The sequence below is a fragment of the Mesoplodon mirus genome, assembly GCF_964341445.2.
Source record: "Mesoplodon mirus genome assembly, chromosome: 15".
NCBI lineage: Eukaryota > Metazoa > Chordata > Mammalia > Artiodactyla > Ziphiidae > Mesoplodon > Mesoplodon mirus.
Window position 1 is genome coordinate 42278238 of NC_138991.1, and position 18793 is coordinate 42297030.

The 18793-nt window shown below is 43.7% G+C and overlaps 2 protein-coding genes across 3 annotated transcripts in view; one reads left to right on the top strand and one right to left on the bottom strand.

The window, feature by feature from the left end:
* The window catches only part of CRCP (CGRP receptor component), an 83981-nt gene extending 65346 nt beyond the window's left edge, over positions 1-18635 (bottom strand). The window contains exon 1 of one of the 2 annotated variants that reach the window (XM_082645152.1): positions 18596-18635. In XM_082645152.1, the coding sequence (XP_082501278.1) occupies positions 18596-18612 (17 nt within the window). In that variant the 5' untranslated portion in view covers positions 18613-18635. The remainder of the gene's footprint in view (positions 1-18595) is intronic. The other variant, XM_082645155.1, reaches the window with a different exon arrangement.
* SEPTIN14 (septin 14) overlaps positions 1-18793 on the top strand; it is a gene marked incomplete at both ends in the record, with an annotated part of 568759 nt that overhangs the window by 193238 nt on the left and 356728 nt on the right. The window lies entirely within an intron of this gene.

Below are 18793 nucleotides of genomic sequence, written 5' to 3' on the forward strand. Positions count from 1 at the left end.
CTTAGTTGCTCCGTGGCATGTGGGATCTTCCCGGACCAGGGCTCAAACCCATGTCCCCTGCACGGGCAGGCGGATTCTTAACCACTGCGCCACTGGGGAAGTCCCTGAAGTGGGTTTTATTGAGACAAAATCAAACCTTAGCAGGGCCATGCTTCTTCCAGAGACTAGAGAAAAATCTGTTTCCTTGTCTGTTCCAGTTTCTAGAGGCCACGTGCATTCCTTGGCTTACGACCCTTCCTCCATTTTCAAGGCCAGCAATGTAAAATTGTCAAATCTCTCTTTGACCCTCTGCTTCCACTGTCACATCTTTTTTTACATTTATTTTTTATCGATGTGTAGTTGAATTACAATGTGTTAATTACTACTGTACAGCAAAGTGACTCAGTTATACATATATATACATTCTTTCTCTTTTCCATTATGGTTTATCACAGGATACTGAATATAGTTCCCTGTGCTATACAGTAGGGCCTTGTTGTTTATCCATTCCATGTATACCAGTTTGCATGTGCTAATCCCAAACTCCCAGTCCAATCCTCTCCCACCCCCTGCCCCCTTGGCAACCACCAGTCTGTTCTCTATGTCCCTGATTCTATTTCTGTTTCACAGATAGGTTCATTTGCATTGTCACATCTTCTGACTGACCTTTCTGCCTCCCTATAAGGACCCTTGTGATTACATTGGATCCACCTGCATAAACCAAGCTAATCCCGTCTCAATATCCTTAACTGAATCACGTCTGCAAAGTTCCTATTTATCATGATAAAGTAACATAGTTACAAGTTCCAAGGATTATTATTCAGCTTACTACATTCTGTCTGGCTCTCAAAGATTTATGTCCATCCCACATGCAACATACATTCACTTGATCCCAAGGTCCCCCAAAGTCTCAACTCATTACAGCATCAACTCAAGTTCAAAATTTCATCTAAATCTCATCAGCTCAAAAGTCCCATATCTCATCATCTAAAATGGGTATGACTGAGATTCTGGGTATGATCCATCCTGGGGCAAAATTCCTCTCCATCCATGAACCTGTGCTGAGGATTAAATGAGTTCACACACAAAAATTCAAGAAATAAATTATCTACTCACTTTCTAAAGTAAAATGCTGGTTTAGGTACAGTATAACAGTTATAGACATTTCAACTTAAAAAGGAAGAAAATGGGAATTCCCTGGCAGTCCAGTGGTTAAGACTCAGCACTTTCACTACCATGGGCCTGGTTTTGATCCCTGGTTGGGGAACTAAGATCCCACAAGTTGTGTGGTGTGGCCAAAAAATATAAATAAATAAACAAATAAATAAAAGGAAGAAAATGGATAACACTATATTGTAAATCAACTATACTTCAATTAAAAAAAAAAAGGAAGAAAATGGAAAGAGAAAAGGAGTCACTGGTTCCAAGCAATTTTGAAATCCAGCCTAGCAAACTCCATTAGGTTTCAAGGCCTGGAAATAATCCTCCATGGCTCTCAGCTCTACCCTCTGCACCTGCACCTCTGGACCTGCACCTCCGTCCTCACAGTCACCACTCCTTTTTCTTGAAGGGTAGCACATGTTTGTAGCTGAGTAACATATAAGCATATTAGGATATTTCCTAATATTTTGAGAGAGCTTTTAGAGCTTTCTTTAATTTCCCCCTCTCTTGTTCCTTTTAGTCCTGGCTGGCAGAGTTTTTGCTGATATAACATCCTCAAGAACTTTGTGGGACTCCTGTGTATGTCACAGGACACTTCACTGGACAAGAGAGTCCTCTTTCTTAGATAATCCCATCTCTATTCCTGGCTTCTGCTGAAATATCTGGAGGGATCCATGAGTCATGTGCCTAATCTCTTAAAGAGCACTCTTAACAGGATACTCTGGCCTTCTGATCCTTTCCAGGCAGTAGCAAAAGTTTGTCCAACCACACCCTAGGCTTTCTCTCTAAAGCATGTTTTCCTAACAGTGAATCTCCTAATTTTAGCCTCTTTTGCAATCTAGATAGGCTGAGAATTTCCCAAATCATCAAGTCCTGGTTTCTTCTTGCTTACCAGTTCTTACCTCAATTTACGTCTTTATTCTTGCATTTTATACTCAAAGCTGCAAGGGATGCTGAGGAAGCAAGTACCTGGCAAAAGGGAATGAGGTGGTCTTATTGGCTCTTATACTAATCTTTAAACATCCCTTGGGGATTGGGGCAGGGCCCACTTCACTGCTCCTGTTGTCTTCTGAACAATATATTAGGGTCCATAACTAAGGAAGAAGGGAGAGGAGCAATGACTGTTCATTTAGCAGCCAATGGAGTCCAGAGTGGGTGATTACTGTCCTGTTGAAGCACCAAGATTGCACTGACATGTTCAGCAATCACAAAGTTGGTAGACTTCACAGGACCGGGGTCCGGTGTGAAGAGCCCTTCATACAGGGACACAGGGCACGGCTGGAAAGGCAGCCACCCCCTTGCCCATCACGTACCACACGTTTGTGGGGAACCTGTGCTAGATCATTCGTAGACGACCTGCTTCTGGGCCAGGGTTTTGTACATAGCAGAGCAGCTCCCTTGCCGCCAAACTTTTTTTTTTTTAACACGTGATTTTTTCTTTTTTTTAAAAAAATAAATTTATTTATTTATTTTATTTTAAAATTTTTGGCTGCGTTGGGTCTTCGTTGCTGCACACGGGCTTTCTCTAGTTGTGGTGAGCGGTGGCTACTCTTCGTTGTGGTGCATGGGGCTTCTCATTGCGGTGGCTTCTCTTGTTGCCGAGCACGGGCTCTAGGCGCACAGGCTTCAGTAGTTGTGGCTCACGGGCTCTAGAGCATAGGCTCAGTAGTTGTGGCACACTGGCTTATTTGCTCCGTGGCATGTGGGATCTTCCCGGACCAGGGATCGAACCCATGTCCCCTGCATTGGCAGGCGGATTCTTAACAACTGCGAAATATTTTTTTGAACTATAGTGTTGTCTGGGTATATGCCCAGGAGTGGGATTGCTGGATCATATGGTAATTCTATTTTTAGTTTTCTGAGGAAACTCCACACTGTTTTCGGTAGTGGCTGCACCAACTTACATTCCCACCAACAGTGTAGGAGGGTTTCCTTTTCTCATACCCTCTCCAGCATTTGTTATTTTATAACAGCTCTATTGAGCCATAATTCACATGCCATAAAACACAACATTTTAAAGTGTTCAGTTTAATGGTTTGTAGTATGTTCACAGAGTTGTGCAATCATCACCACAATCAATTTGAGAACATTTCATCATGCTAAAAAGAAGCCCACAAGAAACTTGCCCTTCAAAGGAAGCGAAAAGGGCTTCCCTGGTGGCGCAGTGGTTGAGTCTGCCTGCCGATGCGGGGGACGCGGGTTCGTGCCCTGGTCCAGGAGGATCCTGCATGCCGCGGAGTGGCTGGGCTCGTGAGCCATGGCCGCTGAGCCTGCGCATCTGGAGCCTGGGCTCCGCAACAGGAGAGGCCGCAACGGTGAGAGGCCCGCGTACCGCAAAAAAAAAAAAAAAAAAAAAAAACAAAGGAAGTGAAAAGAAACACAAAACAGGTATGTGTAAATCATATACCTGATATGGGTCTCATACACAGAATATAAAAAGAACCTTTAAAACTCAATAATAGAAAAGACAAATAACCCAATTAAAAATGGACAAAATATCTGAATAGGCATTTCTCCAAAGAAGATATATAAATGGCCAATAAGCACATAAAAATATGTTCAATATCATTAGTCATTAGGGAACAGCAAAGCAAAGCCAAAATGAGAAATTACTTTATACCCACTAGGATGTGAGTTAATTTTTGTATATAGTGTGAGGAAAGGTCTCAACTTCATATCTTCTCCATGTGGAAATGCATTTGTCTCATTACCATTTGTAGAGATGACTGTATCCAATTGAATTGTATTAGCACCCCTGTCAAAATTCAACTGACCAGGAATTCCCTGGCAGTCCAGTGATTAGGACTGGGCACTTTCACTGCCAGGGCCGGGTTTGATCCCTGGTCGGGGTTCTAAGATCCCGAAACCTGTGTGGCATGGCCAAAAAAAAAAAAAAAAAAATCAACTGACCAATGTAAGTGAATTGTATGGTATGTGAATTATACCTCAGTAAAGTTGATACCCTTCCCCAAAATTGATTATTCTTTTATTTTTAACAAATAAGTGTTTTCTACATGTGCCAGATGCTGTGCTGAAGGCACACTAGTCTATTAAAATATTTGTGGGATTTAACTTCTTCCCATTCTTGAAAACTTAACGGTCCTTCCAGCCTACCCTGGCTCAGCAGCAGCTACCACACTGCCCACAGTAATTCTGAAAAATCATCAGCTTGTTCTCAGTTACCCTGATCTCTTACGAACTCCTGCGGCCATCTGAATGTACAAGGTTGGGCTTATAAGCTCAGCCAAACATTTAGTTTTTCACTTATTCTTGCTCAACTTCTCCTGCCCTCTCCTGAGGGGAGCTAATCCAAAGATTTCACACCTTCTTCAAGCTCCCAACCTGATCCAAACATCTTCCCCAAACCCCCGGAAACTACTAATCTACTTCCTGTCTCTGTGGACTTGTCTACTTGACTTTCATATAAATGGAATCACATAGTATATGGCCTTTCGTGCCTGGCTTCTTTCACTTCATTCATCCATGTTGTAGCATGTATCAGAACTCCATTCCTCTTTATGGCTGAATAATACTCCATTGCATGGATATACCACATTCATGAGTTGATGGAAATTTGAATTGTTTATACTTTTTGGCTATTATGAATAGTGCTGCTAAGAACATTCAAGTACAAGTTAACAAAAAACCTCTTAATAACAAAATCCCCTTCAGTCCTTCCCCTACTTGACCTCTCTGAGGTTCCTGACACTGCTGACCATTCCTTCAAGAAATCTTTTCTTTAAAAAAAAAAAAGTACAATATGCCACAGTTTTAAAAATAACAACATTAAAAGGATTATATATCATGACCGAGTGGAACTTTCCCCTAGAATGCAAGAATGGTTCAACATACAAAAATCAATCAGTGTACTATACCACATTAACAGAATGAAGGGGAAAGAAAACCACATGAATATCTCAATTGATGCAGAAAAAGCATTTGTCAAAATTCAACACCCTTTCATGATAAAAATACTCAACAGACTAGGAATAGAAGGAAACTAACTCAATATAATAAAAGCCGTATATGAAAACATATACACAGCAAACATCATACTCAATGGTGAAAGAAAGTTTTTCCTCTAAGATAAAGAACAAGATAAGGATGGCTCACTCTTGCCACTTTTATTCAACATAGTACTGGAAGTCCTAACCAGAGCAATCAGGCAAGAAAAAAAGAAAAGTCATTCAAATTGGAAAAGAAGAAATAAAATTATCTCTGTTCACAGATGTTATGATCGTATATGTGGAAAACACTAAAGATTCCACAAACAATCTGTTAAACCTTATAAACAAATTCAGCAAAGTAGCAACCTACAAAGCAACACACAAAAATTCAGTTGCGTTTCTATATACTAACAATGAACAATCCAGAAAGGAAATTAAGAAAATAATTCCATTTATAATAGCACCAAAGAGAATAAAATATTTAAAAATTAACCAAAGAGGCAAAAGATTTATACCATTAAAACTATCAAACATTGCTGAAAGAAATTAAAGACATAAATAAATGAAAAGACATCCCATGTTTGTGGACTCTAAGTGATCTATAGGTTTGATGCAATCTTTCTCAAAATCCCAATGACATATTTAACAGAAATAGAAAATCCCATCGTAAAATTCATAATGGAATCCCATGGGACCCTGAATAGCCAAGCAATCCTGAAAAAGATGAACAAAGTTGGAGGTCTCAAGCCTTTTGATTTCAAAACTTCCTACAAATCTACAGTAATCAAAACAGTGTGTTGAAAGATCACTGGCATAAAGACAGACATATGGACAATGAATAGAGTCCAGAAATAAACACTTGCAAATATAGTCCAGTGACTTTCAACAAGGGTGTCAAGACCATTCAATGGGCAAAAGACAGTCTTCAATAAATGGTGCTGGGAAAACTGGATATCCATATGCAAAAGAATGAAGTTGGACCCTTACCTAACACTTTATACAAAAATGAACTAAAATTGATCCATGACCTAAATGTAAAATCTAAAACTATAAAACTCTTAGAAGAAAACGTAGGGGAAAAACTGCATTACGTTGGATTTAGCAATGATTTCTTGGATATGACACCAAAGGCACAGGCAACAAAGGAAAAAATAGATTGCACTTGATGAAATTTTAAGAATTTTGTGCATCAACAGGCATAGCAAAAGAGTAAAAAGGCAACCCACAGAGAAAATATGGGAGAAAATATTTGCAAATCATATATCTGATGAGTTAATATCCAGAATATATTAAGAACTCCTACAACTCAACCACAATTAAAACAAACAAACAACTTGATTCAAAAATGGGCAAAGGGGACTTCCCTGGTGGTCCAGTGGTTAAGAATCCGCCTTCCAATGCAGGGGATGCAGGTTTGATCCCTGGTTGGGGAACTAAGATCCCACGTGCCGCAGGGCAACTAAGCCCTCACGCCACAAATAGAGAGAAGCCTGCATGTGATGTAGAGCCCACACACCACAACAAAGACCCGACACAGCCAAAAAAAAAAAAAAAAAAAAAAAGCCAAAATACATTAAAAAAAAATGGGCAAAGGAGTTGAATAGATATTTTTACAAAGACATACAGATTGCCAATAAGCACATGAAAAGATGCTCACCATCACTAATCAATAGAGAAATGTAAATCAAAACTACAGTGAGATACCACATCACACCCATTAGGATGGCTACTATCAAAAAACAGAAAACAGCAAGTGTTGGCAAGGATGTAGAGAAATTGGAGACCTTGTACACTGCTGGTGGGAAGGTATAAGGACACTAGTCAGGCTTCCCTGGTGGTGCAGTGGTTAAGAATCTACCTGCCAATGCAGGGGACACGGGTTCAAGCACTGGTCGGGGAAGATCCCACATGTCGCAGAGCAACTAAGCCCATGTGCCACAACTACTGAGCCTGTGCTCTAGAGCCTGCAAGCCACAACTACTGAGCCCGTGAGCTACAACTACTGAAGTCTGTGCGCCTAGGGCTCGTCCTCCGCAACAAGAGAAGCCACCGCAATGAGAAGCCCACGCACTGCAACAAAGAGTAGCCCCCGCTCGCCGCAACTAGAGAAAGCCCGCGTGCAGCAACCAAGACCCAATGCAGCCAGAAAAAAAAAAAAAAAAAAAAGTTGGTTCTTTGAAAAGCTCAACAATATTAACAAAGTTTTAGCTAGACTTTCTTAGTCTGGTCAGGCTGCTATAACAAAATACCACAGACTGGGTAGCTTATAAACAATGGAAACTTATTTCTCACAGTTTTAGAGACTGGAAGTCCAAGATCAAAGTGCCACCATGATTAGGTGAGGGGCCTCCTCTAGGTCGCAGACTCTCATTATCTCATGTGTAAGGAGCCAGGGATTTCTCTGGAACCTCTTTTATAAGGGCACATACCCCATTCGTGAGGGCTTTGCCCTTATGACTTAATCACCTCCCAAAGGCCCCCAACCCCTAATACCATCACATTCAGCATTAGAATTTAATAGACGAATTTTGAGTGGACATAACATTCAGAATATAGCACATACTTAGAAAGGAAAAAGAGAAAGCTGCAAATAACTGAAATCAGAAGTGAAAATGGGGGGCTTCCCTGGTGGCGCAGTGGTTGAGAATTCGCCTGCCACTGCAGGGGACACGGGTTCGAGCCCTGGTCCGGGAAGATCCCACATGCCGTGGAGCAACTAAGCCCATGCACCACAACTACTGAGCCTGCGCTCTAGAGCCCACGAGCCACAACTACTGAAGCCCAGGCACCTAGACCCCATGCTCTACAACAAGAGAAGCCACTGCAATAAGAAGGCTGCGCACCACAATGAAGAGTAGCACCCAGTCACCACAACTAGAGAAAAGCCTGCGCACAGCAACGATGACCCAACGCAGTCATTAAATAAATAAATAAATAAATAAATAAAATACAGCTAAGAACATAGTCATTAAAAAAAAGTGAAAATGGGGACATTATTACTGAGCTTTTTGAGACAAAAAGGGTTTATAAGAGAATATTCTGAACAATTGCACACCAACAAATTAGAAACCTAGAAGAAATGGACGAATTCCTTGAAACACAAAAATTACCTAAACCAACTCGAGAAGAAACAGAAAATCCCAACAGGCCTATAACAAGAGATTGAATCAGTAATCAAAAACCTCCCAACAAAGAAAAGTCCTAGACCAGATGGCTTCACAGGTGAATTCTACCAAACATTTAAAGAAAAGTTAACACTAATTGTTCTTTTTTGCGTGTGTGTGGTATGCGGGCCTCTCACTGTTGTGGCCTCTCCCGTTGCGGAGCACAGGCTTCGGACACGCAGGCTCAGCGGCCATGGCTCACGGGCCCAGCCGCTCCGTGGCATGTGGGAATCTTTCTGGACCAGGGCACGAACCCGTGTCCCCTGCATCGGCAGGCGGACTCCCAACCACTGCGCCACCAGGGAAGCCCAACACTAACTGTTCTTAAGCTCTTCCAAAAAACTGAAGAGGAAGGAGCAGTCCCCAGCTCATCCTATGAGGCCAGCATTACCCTAATGCCAAAGCCAGACAATGACATCACAAGAAAATAAGATTACAGACCAATTTCCCACATGAATATAGATGCAAAAATCCTCAATAAGATATCAAGCAAATTGAATCCAATAACATATTTAAAGAATTATTCACCACGACCAAGTAGGATTTGTCCCAGGGATTCCAGGGTGGTTAAACATAAGAAAATCTGGAAATTCCCTGGCAGTCCATTGGTTAGGACTCCGTACTCCCACTGCCGAAGGCCCGGGTTCAATCTCTGGTCAGGGAACTAAAATCCCACAATCTGCGCAGCGCAGCCAAGAAAAAAAAAAGAAAGAAAGAAAAAGGAAATTCAATCAGTGTAACATATCACATTAGCAGAATGAAGGAAACAAAACTGCATAACTATCTCAAACGGTGTGGAAGAGGCATTTCACAAATCCAACATCTTTCTATGATAAAAACTCTCAGAAAAGTAGGAATAAAGAGAATATTTCTCAACATGATGAAGGCTATTTATGAAAAACCCACAGCTAACATCATATTGAAAGACTGAAAGCTTTCCCCTTAAGATCAGGAACATGACAAGGATGCCTGCTTTCACTGTTGTTATTCAACACTGTACTGAAGGTTCTAGCCAGAGCAAATACAGTTGACCCTTGAACAATGCGGAGGTTAGGGACACCAACCGTCTGACCCGTCAAAAACCCACACGTATAACTTTAGAGTTGGCCCTCTGTTTCAGCGGTTCTGAATCTGCTTGTTAACATTTTATCTCTTTTTTTGTGTGTGTTTTGCCCCTCGCACGCTCTCACTACAAGCCAGGTCTCCATTTGGCACTGGACCTTTGTTTCTGTCATCCCTCTACTCCAGCTCAGCCAGAACAATTCCTTCCCCACCCCACCCCCGGCTCACTTGAGACTGTCCAAGTAGAATCTGGATCTTGAGGTCTCCCGAGCCATCCTCCTCCTTAGAGTATCTACTTCACACCACGAGTTGGCACTGCAACAGGTGCTCACTTTCTTTTTTTCAGGATCTTAGTTCCCCAACCAGGGATCGAACCCACGCCCCCTGCAGTGGAAGTTCATAGTCCTGACCACTGGACCGCCAGGGAAGTCCACAGGCACTCACTTTCAGGTCTTGTCCTAGAGTCATATGATTCCTGCCCAATATTTGAGACAAAGGACTGTCATTTTTGCTGGGTAAAGGGACTATGGTGGAAGCAGGGACTTGGTTGACCTTCCCTAAAGGTGAAGTCAGAAGGAGAGGATCAGTTTGATGAGTTCCCTCCTGAGGGTCAGCACCCAAGCAGAGCTTCCATGTACCGCCTTAGGAGATGTCCGTCCTGTGGCTGACCTTGAAGGACACCCCACCCGCTGAAGTACGCTGGGGCCCCCTAGGCAGGCTGGAGAGCTGGTTGGGCCTGTTGGCAACTGCCTCGTCTTCAGCCCTTGCTCTGATAGTGCTCCCTCCTCCAGGCAATGGGACTTTTACCTCTTCTCCACTCTTGTCTCTCTGCATGTCCGCCTCTGAGGTGTCCTTGGGCACTCTTCCTGTGGCAGGCAGCTCTGTAGTCTGCACATGGGGGAGGAGAGGCAGCCCTGGCCCACCTTCCAGCCTCTGCACCACAAAGGTGGGCTCAGACCCCATAGCAGGCAGGGCCTGGAGATCGGGGGTCTGGATGATGAGAACCTCAAAAAAATTCAAAACGTCCCAAATTCCCTGGGTTGTTATTTGTCCTTCTTTTCATTTTGTTTCCCCTAGAATGATCTCTTAAAAAAGAGTCTCTGGGCTTTCCTTCAGAGAAGGGAGGAGAAAATATAACTTACGAGTTTGCTGCAATGTTCTGCTAATCTTGAAAAACGTGTAAAATCACAGAGCTGAAAGCACTGTTTCTGATGAATTCTGGTATAAAGCAGAATTACAGTGTAAACACATTTAATTTAAAAACATTAAGAGGCAAAAGATCACATATTACATAATTTACTAAAACATCCAGACTAGCCAAATCTGTGGAGACAAAAAATAGATTAGTGGTGGCTTAGGGCTGGCTGGGAGGGATAGAAGGATAGATAACTAAAAGGCACAGGGTTTCTTTTTGAGGTGATGAAAATATTCTGAAATTGATCATAATGATGGTCATACATATACATGAATATACTCAAAATCATTCAATTGTACACTTTAAATGGATGAATTATATGATATGTGAATTATATCTCAATAACACCGTTTAAACCAACATTGTAAATCAACTATACCCCAAGAAAAAATTTTTTAAATCTGTTTAAAAAATAAACCTTAAGGGGACTTCCCTGATGGCCCAGTGGGTAAGACTCTGCACTCCCAATGCAGGGGGCCGGGAGGTTCGATCCCTGGTCGGGGAACTAGATCCCACATGCACGCCGCAACTAAGAGTCTGCATGCCACAACTAAAGAGTCCACATGCCACAACTAAAGATCCCGAGTGCAGCAACTAAAGAGTCCGCATGCCGCAACGAAGACGTGGTGCAGCCAAAATAAATACATTCATTCATTCATTTAAAAAAACAAAATCAAAAAAATACTTTAAGATGCTCTCTTTGCTGAATCCACCATGAGAATGAAGACTATTTTCAGCAAGCAGACTGCTGACATTCCAGAAAATGTCAACAGCACTGTGGAAGGACACACAATTATTGTGAAGGGCCCCAGAGGAATCCTGCAGAGGGACTACACCAGTATAGAACTCAGCCTCCTTGGAAAGAATAGGAAGGGACTCCAGGTTGACAAACAGTGGAGAAGAGAAAGGAACTGGCTCCAGTTCATGCAGTCCCAAGTCCAATACAACACATGATCAAGGGTGTTCCACTGGGCTTCCATTACAAGAGTACGTCTGTGGATGCTCACTTCCCCACCCACGTCTTTATTCAGGAGAGCAGGTCTCTTGTTGATACTGGAAATTTCTTAGATGAAAAATCTGCAGGGCTCATATGAGGCCAGGCATTGCTTATTCAGTATCTCCAGCCCAGGAAGTGATTTGCACTGACCTTGCATCAAATTCAGCTGCTTTGATTCAGCAAGCCACACAGTTAAAAATAAGGGTATCAGGGCTTCCCTGGTGGCACAGTGGTTGAGAGTCCGCCTGCCGATGCAGGGGACACGGGTTCGTGCCCTGGTCTGGGAAAATCCCACATGCCACGGAGCGGCTGGGCCCGTGAGCCATGGCCGCTGAGCCTGCGCGTCCGGAGCCTGTGCTCCACAACAGGAGAGGCCACGACAGTGAGAGGCCCGCGTACTGCAAAAAAAAAAAAAAAAAAGGGTATCAGAACATTTTGGATGTTAACTATGTCTCTGAAAAAGGAACAAATCATCAGGCTGATGAATAAGATCTAAGAGTTGTCTTGCTATGGAAACAAGAAGATACCAAATGATTCCCAGGACCTCTTTGTGATATCTTTAAAATGCAATGAAACTTATCTATTGGAAAAAAAAAAGAGAAGTCTCACACTTGTGCTCTGATCAGCTGAGTGTCCTGTGACTTGCTTGTTATGCTCAAGGCTGGAACCCTCACATCTTTGCATGGACATTTTGTGTTGATGCACCTCACCACCAGTGGGAGCTTATTCTATCAATATTATCTTCTGTCCTAGACATTAGAAAGTCTTCTGGATGCAGGGCAATTTGGGGGAAGGAGAGGAGTGAATGTGCCAGCAACAATGGTAAATGTAGGGAATTCCCTGGCGGCCCAGTGGTTAGGACTTGGCGCTTTCACTGCCAGGGCCTGGGTTCAATCCCTGGTCCGGGAACTAAGATCCTGCAAGCTGTGCCAAAAAAAAAAAAAAAAAAAGTCAATGTATTTTGGGTGTGTTTCATTGAGCAAGTCATTTCATCTCTCCTCTCAATTCAGCCTCAATTTCCTCATCTGTAGCAGAGAAAGAATAACTCCATTTAACAGTCTCTCAGAGCTGTAAGAATCTCTTAGCAGAGTGTCTGCTGGCGGGGGGGGGTGGGGGGCTGCTGATACTACTGTTATCAAGCAGTTGGAGTCCAGTGGACACCCTAGAGGCCCCAGGTGACCTTTACCCAAGTGATACTCTGAATGCTCTCGCCTATGGCATGAGGCCCACCTCACTGTGGTTACGAAAGGAGGATCAGTTGCCGGAGAGTCACAGTTTGGCTTAGGCCAGGCGGCCAGGGCTCCAGTTCAGGACCCTGACTACAAATGCAGTGACAGCTGCTTATCCTGGGAGGAAGTCCTGTCCCCATCAGGAAACAAAAGAGCTGGCATGTGAGCCAAGCTTAGAAAAATGACCCAGAGAAGACGAGAAAGAACTATGCCGCCTTCAAGACAAGCCTGGGAAGGTATTTCTGGGGCCAAGGAGCAAGTATAGCAGTAGAAGGGCACCCAGGGATGGGGGAGATGCATAGAAAAGTCACTTAGGACAGACTTACAGTCAAATAGCATCATGACTCCATGCTTCAGACATATAATAAAGACAAATAAAATACAGAAGGAGAAAAGACCCAGAAAGATCTAGTCAAGATAAAAATAAGGAAGACCTCTTTGTGAACCAGACACAAGCAGAAGTGGTGAAAGGGGAGACACAGGGGCCTGCGCTGGGTCCAGTGAGGGGCTGGTGGCTGGGTGTTTTTCTTCAGCTTCCATGGGGTAGCTGGGAGTAAAAGCACTGGTGTGCACAGCCCCCGTGGAGAGTGCTCAGCCATAGTAAAGGGGAAGATGAACAGAGCCTCCAGCCTAGCATCAACATCCCTAGGAAACACCTGGGGAAAGTCTCACGTGTGAGCACAAGGTCAGGAGGTACATGAGGAATGTGTTGATGGAAAGTGAAAAGGGGCAATAACCTAAATGCTCAACAGGAAAAGGGGTGAAATCAGTGGTGGTGTATTCACACAACGTAATACTCTCCGGCCATTAAAATGGATGGGCCTGGGCTTCCCTGGTGGCGCAGTGGTTGAGTCCGCCTGCCGATGCAGGGGACACGGGTTCGTGCCCTGGTCCGGGAAGATCCCACATGCCGTGGAGCGGCTGGGCCCGTGAGCCATGGTCGCTGAGCCTGCGCATCTGGAGCCGGTGCTCCGCAACGGGAGAGGCCACAACAGTGAGAGGCCCGCGTACCGCAAAAAAAAAAAAAAAAAAAAGGATGGGCCCGAGCTACATTTGTCAGCACGGCTAGAGCTGGGCAAGGCACGCGTCTGGCTATGCCGGCATTCTGGAAAGGAAATGGGCACAGTCGTTTCAGATTGTGAGAAGTGTCAGGGGTGGATCAGGGAGAGGTGAGAAGGTGATGGGAGAGGTGCTAACTTCTATTAGGTGTATCTCTCTTTTTTTTTTTTTTTGGCTGTGCTGCCAGCTTGTGGGATCTTAGTTCCCCCGACCAGGGATCGAACCTGCCCCCTCAGCAGTGAAAGTGAGGAGTCCTAATCACTGGACCGCCAGGGAATTCCCTACCAGGTGTATCAGAGAAGAACATTACATGCCCCTTATTCCTCTGGCTTAGAATTCTCTTTTGCCTTTTTCCTTTCCATTGGGTGGGTTTGGAGCTCCCTGGAACTTTCTTTTCTCTAGGTGCTAATGGAAAGCTGGTATTGAGTTTTGAGAATGTTGGAAGAGAAAAGGAATTTCAGGAATTTCCTGTTTCCAAGCAGCAGAGGGTAGACACCATTCCAGGTCATAAAATTGGTTCAAAGACTCTTACCTGAATAAAGTATGGAATTGGGAATAGTTATGAAAGTTCTGCCCAGAACCGAAACTTGTTCTATTTTCTGTTACTAAAAACTGTCCTTGGGAATGACATATTGACATGTGCAATAACGTGGAAAATCTCAAAAACATTATACTGAATGAAAGAAACCAGACACAGAAAAGCACCCTGTATCATTCTGTTTATGTGGAGCTCTAGAAAAGCCCAGTCTACTCTATGGTGACACAATGTCGGTCAGTAGTTGCCTGGGGTCAGGGGTGGAGGCAAGACAGACTGGAAAGGGTCAGGAGGGAGCTCCCTGGAGTAATGGAACTGTTCTGTATTTTGATAGTGCTGGTATGTACTCAGGTGTAGACATCTCTCAAGCCTTATCAAACTGTACAGTTAGAATGCGCGTGCACTTCATTATTTGTAAACTATATGTCAAGAGAGTTTGTTTTAAACAATTAAAAAAAAAAGTCCTTGGAAGTATTTCTACAAGGTGGGGAAGGGTCTTTTTAAGACACTCAGACTTATTTTCAGATCTTGTAAAAATAACCTTTAACTTCTAAAATATTTGTTATTCCAGGGAATTCCCTGGCAGTCCAGTGGTTAGGACGCCGTGCTTTCACTGCTGTGGGCCTGAGTTCCATCCCTGGTCGGGGAATTAAGATCCTGCAAGCCACGTGGCATGGCCAAAAATTTTAAAAAAAGAAAAAAAAATTGTTATTCTAATTGGTTGTTATACTTGATAATTGTTGTCCTGGTATTGATATTAAAATAGCAATCAATATATCAAGTGACATCCTTGTATTACTAAAAGATACACACACACACACACACACACTCACATTCTCTCTAAGGATGAAAACTGGCAGTTCCCTTTTCTCTATATATGTATGAATATGTAATAAAACCCATGACTCTGTCAATCCCTTGTTCAAACATGAGTTTGAACGTCTTTTAGAAGCCATATAGCAGAATGACCAAGAGCATAAATCTCTAACCAGGTTCAAACTCTACCTCTGCCCTTTACTTAACTTTTCTCAGTCACTGTATTAGTAACATGGGAATAATAATAGTACCTACTTCATGTTGTTAGAAGTGAATGAGTTAATACATGTAAAACACCCAGATAAGTACCTGGCTCTATAGTGTATAAGTCTGGACAGGCTAGTTATGCTGTAATAGCAAACCCCACAATCTTAGTTGTTTGAAACAATAAAGGTGTTTTTTTTTTACCATTTTATAATTTATTTGATTAGAAATTGCCAGATTCATGATGCACACTTCTCAAATAAAATTAGATTATAATCATTAGCATGATTCTAAACATGCTAATTTATATATAAAGTAATGCTAAAGTTAAGACAAATTTGAGACATATCATTGAGAAGAAATAGGAAAGGATTTTGAATTTATAAAAGCACAAGTTCTACCCCGAATTTTGCTACAGGTTTTTCTCTGATCTTGGCAAGTCACTAGCTCCATTTGTCTTAGTGTTCCCATCTGTAAAATTGTGGTCATGATCCTTGACACTGCCTTTCTTAAGAGAATGTTATGAGGATGAATAAGGTAATGCCTTGTGGTAGAAATAATAAAGGTTTATTTCCCACTCATGCCACACATCCATCACAGGTTGGAAGGGAAGCACTGATCACCCTCAGTCACTCAGGAATTCAGGCTGATGGAAGCTCAATTTGGACACATGCTTCCATGATCACCAAGGCAGGAAAAAGGGATGTGGCAGATCAGCACTGGCTTTTAAATTTCTGCTATCAAAATCTCATTTGGCAAAAATACCATATGGTCACACCTAACTTCAAAGGGGCAAGGACCATGTGTCTAGAAAGACGGAGGACCAGAAAAATGTTTGGTGAAAAGCACTAACGACTACCATTGTTAACTTTTTTTTTTTTTGGCTGCACCTTGTGACATGTGGGATCTTAGTTCCCCCAACCAGTGGAAGCGTAGAGTCCTAAACACTGGGCCACCAGCGAAGTCCCAACCACTGGACCACCAGCGAAGTCCCATGGTTAACTATTATAATTGAATTTTAAAGTAGGCAGAGGAGGAGAACTCAATGAGGAGGTGACATTTAAGCCACTGCCTGAATCACAAAAAAGGGGAAACTATGAGAGCATTGTGTGCAAAGTCCCTAAAGCAGGAATGGGCTTGAAGCATTTGAGGAACAGGAAAATGGCTCAAGTGTTTGCAAAATGGTGAATAAGAGTGAGAGCTGGCAAGGCTGGGTCACACGGGCCCCTGAAAGCCACGGTAAGGAGTCTGAATTTTACTCCAAAGTGTACTGGGAAGCCACTGTTTAACCAGATAACATGGTATGATTTTTATAAAGACCACTCACTCTGCTTGCTCTGGTGGGATGGGCAAGTGTGGAGGAAGGGAAATCAGTGAAGAGGCAACAATCCAGGTGACAGATGCCTGTGGTGTGGACCATACTGGTCTGGGCCAGTATGATGTTGTGTGGAACGCCTGGTCCCTGTAGACTATACTGACAGAGGATAAAGAGAGCGTAGGCCTAGGGCTAGACAGTGAATGTCTACCACTGCCCCATATAATTACGACCTGCTTTTGATCCTGTCATGTTGCTGAGGATTGAAAAGAACACATTTACCACATCATTAGCCACATATCAAGTGCCAGAGGCTGTGTTGATGTATTCTAGCAAAGAAACAGCTTCTGAGGGGCTTCCCTGGTGGCACAGTGGTTAAGAATTCACCTGCCAACGCAGAGGACACTGGTTTGAGCCCTATGCTCCATGCTTCATCCCCTGTACTCATAATGTGGGGTGTCTTGGGGCTAATGTTTTTGTTTGTTTGTTTGTTTTTTGGGGTTTTTTTTGCGGTACGTGGGCCTCTCACTGCTGTGGCCTCTCCCGTTGCGGAGCACAGGCTCCGGACGCGCAGGCTCAGCGGCCACGGCTCACGGGCCCAGCCGCTCCGCGGCATGTGGAATCTTCCCGGACTGGGGCACGAACCCGTGTCCCCTGCATCGGCAGGCGGACTCCCAACCACTGCGCCACCAGGGAAGCCCGGGGCTAATGTTTGAATCTGTTCTCCACCCGCACTCATTTCTTTGGTGACCTCATCCATTCTCACTGCTGACAATTCCCAAAATTTCATCTCCAGATCCATGTTTGTACCAGGCTGCAGAATTAGTAGGGAAGGAAACTGGCCAATGGGCTTTACCCATCAGGGTCTGGTCGTCAGGTTCAAACATTCAGAAACCAAGTTATGCTGCAGAGCAACTAAGCCCGTGTGCCACAACTACTGAGCCTGTGCTCTAGAGCCCGCATGCCACAACTACTGAAGCTGCTCGCCCTAGAGCCTGAGCACTGCGACCGCAACTACTGAGCCCATGCGCCGCAACTACTGAAGCCTGCGCGCGCCTAGAGCCCGTGCTCCGCAACAAGAGAAGCCACCGCAATAAGAAGCCTGCGCACCGCAACGAAGAGTAGCCCCTGCTCGGGGCAACTACAGAAAGCCTGCATGCAGCAATGAAAACCCAACGCGGACAAAAATAAAAAATTAAAATTAAAAAAAAAGAAGAAAATCAACTTGTACTAACTAAATATATGTAGGTTGACTCGCAAATGGAAAATCAATTTATTAATTTATAGAAGCATATCGACCTTTACTTATTTTTGCCCATTTGCTAGTTGTAAAAGGCTCATTGGTTTGATTCTGATTATAAAAATAATGCATGTTCATGATAAAAATTTTCAAAAAATCAGAAAATACAAAGAACAAAATGAAAATCATCTGTAATACCCATAATAACACTGTACAACTATCTAGATCTGTGTGGATATAATTTTAGCACTATTGGGATCATACTGTATATACTTTTGCATCTTACTTTCTCTTATGTTTATATGGTAAGCATTTGGGGAAAAGAAAAACCTGTAGGCCTTGTCGTTTCTTACAATATATTTATTTTTACCACCCTGGGAACTACTTTTTTTACGGCGTCAAGGTCCATTACCAGAAGGTTGCTTTGGTGAACAAGAAATCAGAGCAAAAATTAATAAATTAAAAATAGAGTAATTGTACGAACAATTGCACCCAGGCCAGGTTACCGGTACCATAGACTCCCGCTCCTTGCATCTTTATGTGTGGATCCGCAATGCCAAGCGGGAGCGCCGGGCCCCTGGGTAGGGGTTCGGGACCCAGGGGACCACAGGTGGAAGCCCAGGGTCAAGGCTATAAGCCAGGTGGGCCTGCGCGAAAGTCACTAGGTATGTTGGGGCTTCGTCTGAGCTCACCGGTGTCGCGCAAGCATAAGCGAGTGGAGGTGTCCCAGGTCGGCCTCCTTGAAGCATCGGGGGTAACCCGGCCGTCTCCGGGTTTTCGCTGCGGCCCGCGGCCCTGGACCAGCCGCCCTGGGCGCGAGCAGCCGGGTATGGGAGGGCGGGGGAGGGCGGAGGACGGCAGTGACCTCGCGGGCGCGGAGCCTGCGACCT